This window comes from Vombatus ursinus, unplaced genomic scaffold, assembly GCF_900497805.2.
Source record: "Vombatus ursinus unplaced genomic scaffold, bare-nosed wombat genome assembly UNPS02014167.1, whole genome shotgun sequence".
In the NCBI taxonomy this organism is placed as follows: domain Eukaryota; kingdom Metazoa; phylum Chordata; class Mammalia; order Diprotodontia; family Vombatidae; genus Vombatus; species Vombatus ursinus.
Window position 1 is genome coordinate 2,517,156 of NW_020953945.1, and position 11,463 is coordinate 2,528,618.

At 44.8% G+C, this 11,463-nt stretch overlaps 1 protein-coding gene across 1 annotated transcript in view; it reads left to right on the top strand.

Moving 5' to 3' along the window:
• Positions 1-11,002, top strand: part of RSPH14 (radial spoke head 14 homolog) — a 190,498-nt gene extending 179,496 nt beyond the window's left edge. Inside the window, exon 7 of the mRNA XM_027859408.1 lies at positions 10,694-11,002. Coding sequence (XP_027715209.1) covers positions 10,694-10,932 — 239 coding nt within the window. The 3' untranslated portion in view covers positions 10,933-11,002. The remainder of the gene's footprint in view (positions 1-10,693) is intronic.
• Positions 11,003-11,463: the final 461 nt, after the last annotated feature.

The following is an 11,463-nucleotide window of genomic DNA, read 5'->3' on the forward strand; positions in this document are numbered from 1 at the left end:
TTGTCTAGTTCTCAAAGGGGCTCATACAAGTCTCCAACAATTATACTTCTGTAGTTTATTTTTCCTTTAAATTTTACTTAGATGCTATGTCACTTGGTGTATACTTGTTAAGTATTAATATTATTTCATCATCTGTGGTGTTGTTAAGCACTATGTAGTTTCCCTGCTTATCTCTTTTAACCCTATCTATTTTTCTGATACTTTCTCTAAGACCATGATTGTTACCCCAGGTTTTTTTAATTTACCTGAGGCGTAATAAATTCTACTTCAGTCTCTCATTTTAACTTTGTGTGAATCCTTATATTTCAAGTGTTCTTTGTAAACAACATATTGTTAGATTCTGCTTTTTAATCCATTCTGCTACCCTCCTCTATTCTATAGGTGAGTTCACCCCATTTGTATTCATGGTTATGGTTGTTTATTCTGTAATTCCCTCCACCAAACACTCATAATCCCTCACTCCTTTACCCAGAAGGAAGGAATGGAGAAAGAAGAAATATGATCAACACCTGTAATTTATAATTGTAGTGGTCAGCCCTTACTTCTCTGCCCCTATCTAATTCACTCCTTATGATCAGCTCTCTGAAATTGATAGTTGTTTTGCTATCACTATTCCTTTCCCAACACTGCCTCTGCTCTTAACCACAACCCACACCCCTACAGCCTCTCCCCTTCCTCACCTTTCTTTCTGATGAGTTCAATGCTTTTCTATACCCACCTCTTTGTGTATGTGTGTGTGTTCAGCCATCCTTTGTTCACTTCAGATGAGAATGAGGTTCATGAGATGCCCTCTACCCTTTCCCTCATATCTTCATGCTTTTTTTCTCAGGCTGGACAATAATAATAATAATAATAATAATAATAATGATAATAATAATAATAATAAAGAAAATAGTAAGTTCCTCTCCCTTCTTTTAAATTTCTCACTTCCCCTTCCCTTTTCTTTCTCCTCATAAAGCCAACAAAACAGAATAAAACTCCAACCAAGCCCTGTGTTTGTTTTGTTAAACTTCTACTACACCCTTGAAAATAATAAGATTCTGAAAGTACAGCAATCTCTTCTCCCCCATTAGAATGTATTCACTTTACAGTTTAGCTCCTTCAAATGCTCAAATGTGTGGCCCTATCTAGGTTTCCGTTGTCTTATGTCTTGCATTTCAAATATTCTACTCAACTGTTGTCTTTTCATCAGGAATTTTTAGAGGGCCTTTTTTCTATTAAAGGTCTGTTCCATATCCTCACCCTGTCTGCAGGATATTGTGAAGTTTTTTGATGTGGAAGCCTACACCATTAAGGCCTCAGTTGTGTTACAAGACATTGGGAGTTAATGTTCTAACACCGTTTTTGCTCTGATGTTCTTAATGTCCCTTGACATTAAGGACCGTATCAAGGGAGGGTCTGTACTTAGTTGCTCGAAGGGATCAGAACAAGTGGGAATGTCCCTTTGCGATTCAAAAGAAGCATCCCTTTGTCCAGACCAAATCATGAGAGGGAAACTGTGTTTACTCTGGAGCAGAGGAAACCCTTTAGTTTTCTAGGAAGAGGAATCCTCTCCAAGGATTCACCTTAAACATGAATTTAACTATTGCTCTGATAAAGCTAAAAGCCCAAACTTAAACGATGTGCTTTTGTTCTATCATGCTGCGGTACATCGTCATATTTTCAGGTTACCATGAAAGGGAAGTGTACTTTGCTTGGGTCAGAGACAATTCCACTCAGCAGGGGAAACTTGATCTCTCCTTGCACCTCTCTTTCTCTCCCTCAAAGCAGAAATGCTTATATATCTCTGTCTGACAGATTTGGCCTTTCCTAGTACGGGATCATATTTCATCTGGAGTCAGCAAGACTGAATCATTCAACTCCCAAAAAGTTCCTGGGGCATTTCATAAATGGCCCTTGCCTCTAGGCAGCTGGCCACCAAGTTTTTCTAAAAGGATCAGTTCAGGGCAATGATGGCTTCTGCTAGATGCTGGAATTGGGATCTTTCCAAATCACTGAAATCCTTTACTTTGTGTTTGGACCCATGTCTGTTGGACCCACTGATGTGTCTGGTGATGCAGATGTTTTTGCTCAAATCTGTCTCTGAGGTCACCTTATGTGTTACTCGCTGTTGGGCCCAAGTCACGCCAGGACATATGTCTTCTCAATCCAGTTTCACCTGCTCCCAAAGCCAGCAGGATTGGCTCAGAGCCGTGACCTAGTGATGGGGATGTTTTCCCTACTTTCTTCTTGAGCGTCAGACTAGTCTAAGATTAAGTCAGACCCAAATCTCATGACACTAGTTACTTTTAGTTTTTGTTTTGTGGTTTGTCTTTTTCATCTCGAAGAGGACCGTGACAACAGGAAGATGATGCCATAACTTGCAAATGAATTGGATTAAAGTGAGGGAGGGCTGTGCAAAGTCACCAGCCTCATTTTCTCCTCCAGAGCCATCTGGGGCCAGTGGCCAGACATAAATCTGGACAACTGGAGATGGCCTCGGTGCCTAGTTGGTAAGCAGACGCTTAACTGCTCCCACCCCCTCAGGTAATTCCATCAGCCTTGTGGCTCTCCAGCTGCCATGTAAGTGGCAAATTGAACCTAATTTAGGTGATAGGGTTGGTTTCCTCCCCACGCTGTTTGTTGGTGGCTCATGAGGCGTATGTGACTTGCTCTGTGTTTCGATATGGACTGACTGTGCCTGTAAGATTGCCCTGACCAAACAGAAGACTCTGTAAGAATGCTACAGTCATCAGTGCTGCTGGAATAAGACCAGGCCCCCTGTTCTTTGGGTGAGGCTTAGCCCAGAGTCTTGCCGTCCAGGGAGGTCATGAACCAGTTCCTTTTGTCACTAAGAAGGAAGGCTGGGTGCCCTGACCAAGTGGGGATGGAGTCAGTCTCCTTCAAAATAGTGGGCTTTGAGGCACAATTTCTCCCCAGTCAGGTCAAGTACAATTAAAATGAAGTCTCCCGTATCAAAGTTTGGAGGAACCTCCAGGACAGGAAATAGAGCAGCCCCAGGAGAGGCAAGAATCTCATATTTCACCCGCTTTAGGCATGAAAGCTTTCCAACTCATAAGCCAGTGGAGTGGCGGGAATGAGCAGCGTCAAGAAGAAGATGCTTTGAGCTAAAAGGAAAGTGAGCGTGCCCCAGAGATGTCTGGGCATGGGACCGAGCGGCTGCCGGCACAGAAGGGATGCCTTCGGCCTTCGTGCATGTCTCTGATGAGGTTACAAAGGCGTTGGGTCCCTTGCAGAATGAAAGCCAGTTTTAGAAGCTTTCTTCCTCCCCGTGGCTTCCAACGCAGCGAAGCCTCTGAGGTCACTTGCTGCCACAACTCCTGCCTGAGATCTCTGTCCTGCAAGGATTGTTCTGGTCTCCCCTTGTTTCCTTCTCTTCTTCCTTCTTAGGAAATAGCCAAAGAGAGCCAATGAGTTGGGAGGAAAGGTCAATCCTTCATTAGTGGTGGGGAGAGTTTGACCATTCAGAATGATTTAGCAGGATATAATTTTCTGGTTAATTAGAAGCAAAGTCACCCCGAAGGAATTAGAAAGAAAACATTAGAACAAAGCGTGCCATTGCAGGTAAGAAAACACTTTGATTTATAGTGGCGAGAAGAGCAATTGCGTCTCTGTACCTGGATGTTTCCCTTCCTATCTTGCTGAGTTGCTTCAGTCATGTCTGACTCTGGGTGACCTCATTTGGCAAAGACACTGGAGTGGTTTGCCATTTCCTTCTCCAGCTCATTTTACGGATGAGGAAACTGAGGCAAACAGGGTGAGGCGACTTACCCAGGGTCATATAGTTAGTTAGTGTCTGAGGCTGGATTTGAATTTGGGTCTCCCTGACTCCAGGCCCGGTGCTCTACCCACTGCGCTACCTGCTGCCCTGCGTCTTATTGTCTAGTAACAAAATACTGTGATAGGTTAGAAAAAATTTGCCCGAAGAATGTGCCACATGCAACCCAGTTTGTGGCCCATGGTGGGGGGAGGGAGCATTCTGACATGAACATGTTACTGGTACTAGATGGAGAAAATTGTACTGATTTGCAAAAGAGACAGATTTGAGGGGTGGTGGGGAGGGGAAGAACTAAAGTGGTACCACAGTTGGAACAGGAAACAGTCTGAAAGCAGAAAAGCATCAGGTTAGCAAATGAACAGTTGTGTGCCCCACAAGGTGGTGACATCCCAAATCAGCATGAAGAGAGAACGATTAATCTGGGTTAATCAGTCAGGGACTGGGGGATAAATGTAGTTGAGGTAGCACAGTGTAGATGAAAGCCCTGTGATGTGGACCCCCAACCCCGACTGCCTGAAGGCCAGGCCAGGCATGTTACATTTCTCCCCTCCCCCAGGGTTTTCTAGTACTCTCAAAGGGTTTGGGGTATTTAGACTCTCTGCCAATGACTCCAACCCTCACACATAATGTTCCCTGAGTTTTCATGGAGGCATCCCCCGTACCCCAGTTCCATTAAACCATTAACAGTAAGATTGGCTTTTGCAAAGGAATACTTACTTCAAAGTTATAATTGTAAATATACAAACATTCCCCCATATCACCTCAGTCTCTGGGGAGAGGAAGGGGATTGGGTTTACAATTTAGCTCAGTTCTCATAGAGAAAAACCCTCCTGAGACTCAAGTCACCAGGCTCCCTTGCCAGGCCAACTGGCCGCACTATTCCACCTGCAATGTCGGCTCCAAGGGCACCGTGGCTCAAACGCCCCGGTCCAGTGGGGATCGATGCCAGTAGCTGAAATTGAGGACAAACGGCACAGAACAAAAACAAACACCCAGGGGTGAAAGAGGAGGGGGTAGGGAAGTTATCCCTCCTCCTGCTTCAGTTCATGGCACCCACATTGTGGGGGACTGTGAGTGATCTTCACTGCTCTGGAGTACACAGGAAAGGGAGGATGTGACCTAGTCTGGCCAGTTGAAAGACACAGCTTCAGCTTGTTCTAATTCTGCAGGCGATCGAAGGAGGCTTCGGCCACCTACATGGGAGGGAAGCACGAGGCAGGAGGGTCCCTCCGTGGTGGGCAATCAGGACATGTACATGGCAAACCCTATTACACCTCTACTAAAAGACAATATGACATGTATATGGTTCCCACTCAACCCTTAAGAAATTCATGTAGCATTCCAGGATCAGAGCAGTGGGGAGAATCTGGGGCATTGGAAAGGAGTTGTCCATTAGCCCAGCAAAAAGGAGCATAGGAAATACAGATCTCTTTTAGAAATCATCTGGGAATGGAGGTTGTCTCTGAAGAGACATTTCCTGGAGAGATTTGAGATTTCTCATTATTTTTTTAGCTTAATTCCACAAAGGCTGGTCAACTGATGAATATGAGAAAGTAGCAGGAACTTTGAGGACTGAGCAACTGAAATCAGTTTTATCATGCATTTGCTAGATTGTTATCCACAACAGGGTGGGGCTGTGTTCTGGATTGTTAGCTGTGGGACGGGATGTCCTTCTGCTGTTGTAGCAGTGACATTAAAAGCAATATCATGGGGCAGCTAGGTGGCTCGGGGGATAGAGCACTGGCTCTGGAGTCAGGGGGACCCAAGTTCAAATCCAGTCTCAGACCAGACACTTGACACTTACTAGGTATGTGACCCTGGGCAAGTCACTTAACCCCAATTGTGTCGCAAAAGAAAAAAAAAGCAGTAACTCGTCTGTGCTGAATTCTGAATGCAACCAGCAGTGATGGCCAAAATTGGGAGATGCAAGCATGGAAGATTTCTTCCATGTTGTAGATGATCGGGAGATGCATTCACTTGTACTGAAGTTATTAGCTTGGTGGTGATAAGTTTTGTTTTACATTTTATATTTTAGATGGATCTATGATCTAATCAGTTTGGGAATGTGTTCTTTAAGAAGGCATTGGATAGGTGTCTATATTGATATGCAAAGTGCCTGTAACAACTGATGTATGAATTGGTACCACTGATGACAATATGGGTGTCATTGTATGTTGTGAGGGAAGAGAGATAGCCAGAGATCCCGGTACTGGTGATCTGAACAGCTTGGGATGCTACTGCTGTCTCATTCTTGAAACTAAAACTGGAGAAGAAGGTGGTTGGTTGGAAAGGCTGTGCCTGGGATTCTTTCTTTGTTTCTTTCTTTGTTTCTTCTTTCTTTCCTTCCTTCCTTCCTTCCTTCCTTCCTTCCTTCCTTCCTTCCTTCCTTCCTTCCTTCCCTTCCTTCCTTCCTTCCTTCCTTCCTTCCCTTCCTTTCTTTCTTTAGAAACTTGCCACTTCTCAATCACTGCGACAATAGCGCGATCTGATTAGCACAAGTTAGAACACCTAGTCTTTCTTGCTGCCTGGGAGAGGGAAGTGATTTTATTGGATGCCTTGGGAATGAAACTGACTCTGCAGTCCTGATATGGAGAGAACATCAATGCTTAGAGATACTTAGACTCTTAGGTTGGGATGCTAAGAACAAGCCACTGAATTTTTTTTAAAAAAATTCTAACTTATTGGCTATTTTGTAAATGGCTTTTTTTTTTGCCTGAGCTATCTGATTCACATAGCACTTTGTTGTCTAACTCTCTAATGCACGTTTTACATAATGTAACTAATATAGGCCTACGGGGATCCTGATACCAACTTCTCTTCATGACTGTTTGGGACTCCATTTGGGGTTTTCTTGGCAAAGATACTGGAGTGGTTTGCTATTTCCTTCTCTAGCTCATTTTACAGATGAGGAAACTGAGGCAAACAGGATGAAGTGACTTGCCCAGGGTCACTCAGATAGGAAGTGTCTAAGGTTGAATTTGAACTCAGATCTTCCTCACTCCAGATCTGGTGCTCTATTCACTGTACCACCCAGCTGCCCACTACCACCTTCTACTCTTATTGGCAAGTCAGATTCCCAGAGTAAGAAAAGATTTCCCCTCAGAAGCCTCTCCATCACCTCTACTCTCACTTATCTGCAGTTTCCCCCTTACTACTGGCTGCTTCACTGTTGCCTACAAACACTTTTGTGTCCCATCCTCAATAAGCCCTTACTCTATTCATCTATCTGCCCTAGTTATCATCATGTATCTCTCTTCCCTTTTGAACTTTTAAGAGGACCCCAATTAAATCAGCTCCAGATGGGATTTGGGAGGGCCTCGCCTGATTTATGTAGGAGGCAACCACATGAGAACTTTTCTCTTATTAATGAGTGAGACTGTCTGTCCATCAGCTGAGACACTGCAGTGGTATGGAGCTTGCTGTGAGCTCCAGAAGCTTTTGAATGCCCATCCGTGGGCCACAGATGATAGCCTTACTCATTGCTCTGGACCTGACATTAGGTATGTCATGAAACAGGAATCAGCATTCTTTTCTGACCTATGGCTTGGAGTTACCTGAAGGTTCTCAGTCTGGGAATGCAGCCACTCACTATATACCTCCCATGGCTATCACCTTATTACTAGAGTCTGAGTCCTGACTTATGGAGCCCCACAGGACCCTGGGAAGGATTCCTGTGGGCTAGGGTAGTCCTCCATGTAAAAGGGACGGGAGGAAGGACCAATCCCCTAAGAGAGCCTAGTCAATTCACAAATGCTCCTGGAATAACACCTAGTACTTCCTATGGAATCGGGAATTTGTGAACTTTCTGACCTTCACAACCATTTAGCTGCAGGGTGCACAAAGACTGGAAATGAGGATGTGGTTGTTGTACAAGATTTGTTGGGTTGGACAAAGAATAGGAAATACACTTTCCATGTGACATAATGACATTGGAACAATCAATCGATAGATTCAGATTATCCATTTTCTGTGGCTGTGGCTAAGGGGATCAGATAATTTAATGACCAGTGGCAGAGGATTAAAGGTACCTGTACGTTTTGATTGCCCTTTAATCAGACCACCTTGATTCCTAATCTTCATAGTTTTCTGGCTGCTGTTAGGAGATTGAAGGATTGGAGAGTCCAATATGTTTGAACCACCAGGCTTATGTCTCCAACCACTGCATAGCTTTTGGTACCCCATAATGGTCACTTGCCACAGGTACAAAGCAATTCTTATACTCTGTTATGCAATTTGACATGCTGTTAGAGCATCTGGAATGGTTCCTCTCTTCATCTAACTGTTTTGCTGCATCTGTTGTATTCAGGTAAAAAGCAGGGAGCTCTGTATCTTCTATACCAAACCAACAAGGCTGATGGTATCTTGCTACAGATCTACAGCAGCTTAAAGATTAAGGAGGGCTGGTGAAAATGGGATTCTTGAATTAATGGAGACAGTGTCTAGGGTTACTTTGTGCTCAGCACAGAAGAGAGGAATGTATGGCCTCAGTTATGTCATAAAGTATTGGGAATGAATGCTGTGACAATGTCTTTGATCTGGGCGTTCTTAACCTCTGTTGACTCCCTAAAATAAAGGGTCGTCTCAAGACAGGGTGTATACATGGCTGCTCACAGTAATTATCTTTGTTTTGTAAGCTCTGCCCATTTCTAGGTGTTTGTAGTTGGTGCTTTCTTTCAGGAGGTGACTGGTGGTTTCTCTGTATTTTCACTTTGCCATTTGGATCTGGGAAGCTTTGTCATTTCGTGAAATGTGGTATCCAGTATTTTTGTGTGGTTGCGATTTTTAGGGAGTCAGATGCTTTTTAAATGATCTCTCCTTCACTTGTTTTCTTGGTTAGTTTTTGTAAAGTAGTTACCGTGTATATTTTCAATCTTTTGACTTTGTTCTAATATGTCTTTTCGTCTTGTGGAGTTATTGAAACCTGATTGCTCCATTCTGTTTTTTCAGGGAGCCCATTGCTCGGATGAGCTTTTCTACCTTATTTCCAAAGCTCTTTATTCTCTTTCCACATTTTTCCCCTCGAGAGCTCTAATTTCAGTGTCTATGCAGTTCTAGTGGATGCTTCTGTAGGGGGTAGAGTTGCTGCACTGATACTAGATCCTTTCTCCTCCCTTCTCTCCTCTGAAAAGGGATAGAGCTGAATCTTGTAGGCCTTGCTAATCTACTTGCAGAGGGTTGGTTTAGGCTGTGATGTTTGCTCTATGTTTCTCTGTCAAGTCCAGAAGCTTAGGGCTTAATCAGCCTAGGGACAATAGAATGGTCTTCAGCTCCACCTCGTCCCTCTCCCCGCTACTTTATGGTATTTTTTGTTTGATGGAAAGTTATTAATACAATTGTAATATCCTATAGTCCCCAGTTAGGAAAACTCTTAACATTCATACAAAGGTTTGACTCTCTGTCCTAATTCAAATTTTGTATATTTCCAGCTAACTCCTGGCTTCTTTCATTCTCTCTTTCTTGTTATGGACAATATACATATACATCTATACGTATATACATTATACATGGACATGTACAAATACATGGGCATATACAATGTAAGTTTTCACGACCAACCCTGAGCTTCTTTATATATTAAGAACAATCAGAGTACAGGAAAGACTTGGGTAAGAAAAGCACAAAGCATTTATCATGGTACCTGTTACCGTATAGGCCTGGGGAGGAGAAGTTAGGGGAAGCATAGACCTTTTGGAACTTTCCTTATTCCTTGACAAGGCAGTTTCAGGCTGCGCGGAGGAGCTTCCTGGTGTTTCTTCCCAGTTTTCTTTATTATAGGCCTGTCCTGGTACCTTTCAGGGATTTCCAGGTGAGCTGGGTTCCTTAGCGACCTTTTGCATCATGATCTTAACTTGGAAGTCAATCTGTTATATAATAATCATGCTTTATGGACAACCCAGACAGTCCCTAACCTGAATTGAATTGGTGGGGGGGGGTTGGAATTACAGACACACCCAATCCAATCACAGCTTGGGTGGGAATCCATTATTGAAGTGACCAAGTGAAGCCTGACTCCATTTAATCACCGATCCCTGCCTGTGGTCCAGGGCTTCTGCCTTCCCTGTTACTATTGAGGGCACCACCGTCGTCCTGGATTCCTCACTGTTGCTCACTCTCCATATTACTGGTCCAGGGCTTCCTTGGGGCGAGCTGGAAGGGACACAGCGGGCATGGGGCTCAACAAAATATCTAGAGACCATCTTCCTCGTCCTGCTCAGGCCCCCACCTCCATGCCCACTGTGGGAGCGGTGAGACCTAAGATTCAGGTTTCCTGTATTTGTGCAGAAAGCTGTCTTTAGAGGAGGTTAGGACGGGGGGTGGGGGGAACCTGCAGCCAGCGAAGGTCAGATGGCTGTACTTGAGGACCTAGAGGGCCACGTGTGGCCTCAAGGCTGCAGGTTCCCCACCCTGCTAGTAAATCCTGATGTTTGGATCGTTGCATTTACAAACCTGTCTAGGTGTCTGGGTGCGCATCTCTCAGTACGTGGGTATGCATTGTGTGTGTGTGTGTGTCTACATCTGTATCTCCCCAGGTCTTTAATGTTGAGGGTGTGTGATGGTTTGTCGCTCTGTATCTGTTTACATCTCTGCATCTGTATACGTGTGTTTTTGTGTGTATATCTGGACATGTCTGTATGTACCTTTGTGTCTTTGGGTGTCTGTGTGTCATTCTGTGTGTGTGTGTGTGTGCATCTTTGGGTGTCTGTGTGTAGGTGCCGTGGCTGTGTGTTTGTATCCCTCAGTGTTTACATGTTGCTCCTTGTATATCTGCATATTTGCAAATTAAAGCAATGTGTTGGTGTGTGTGTGTGTGTGTGTGTGTGAGTGTGTGTCTATGAGTCTTTGTGTTGTTGCAGGGGAGTATAAAGAGATTTCGCATCTATGTGTGTAAATCTGTCTGTTTCTCTATGTTTTTAGGCAAATATGCTGCCCTGGATGCAGGGGCGATCCCAGCTCTGCTGGAAGTGTTGGACATCAACGTGGTCGAGTTGCGCTTGAATGTCATCAAAGCGCTCACCATGCTGGCCGAGGCTCCCGAGGGCCGGCGAGAGTTGCTCCCGGAAGTGTGTAGATTCAAGATGCTGATCAACAGCCCAGTCTTGGCTGTGAGCCAGGCAGCCAAGATTGCCACCAAGGTCATCGAGTGGAAGCCCTGAAGTCACAGCCCCCCAGGAAGAGAGACCTGCGAGCCAGGCCAGGCCCTATCCTTGGCACCCCTAATAATGATTGTGAATGTCTAACCATTACGTCTCGTGCTTTATTCTAGCCACACCCCAAAGAATCTCACGGCCATCCTGGGAGGCATGGAAAGGCCCTAGCTAGAGCTTTGGCCCCAGCTTCCTAACAATAGAGCTAACCAAAGATAGAATGGGGCTGTGGAGGGTGGTAGTGATTTCCCCAGGACCAAAAGCATTCAAGTAGCTTCCTGGAGGATCGTTTTTCAGGTGGGTCTAGGAGTTAGGATACACTCCCAGGCTCCTGGCCTAGTGCTGGAAGGAATCTGAGATGCTCAGAGGAGAAGGCACTTGCCACACAGGAAGTGGGTAATAGGGCCACCCTCAAGCCCTGATTTCCTGGGCCTCTGCACTCCACCTTCATGCCAGCCCAAATCCAAATAGCCTGGCTGACAGACAGACAGAGAAGCATGGTGAGGTGGTTTGGGGTGCCTGGAGGGGACCTGGGTGCAG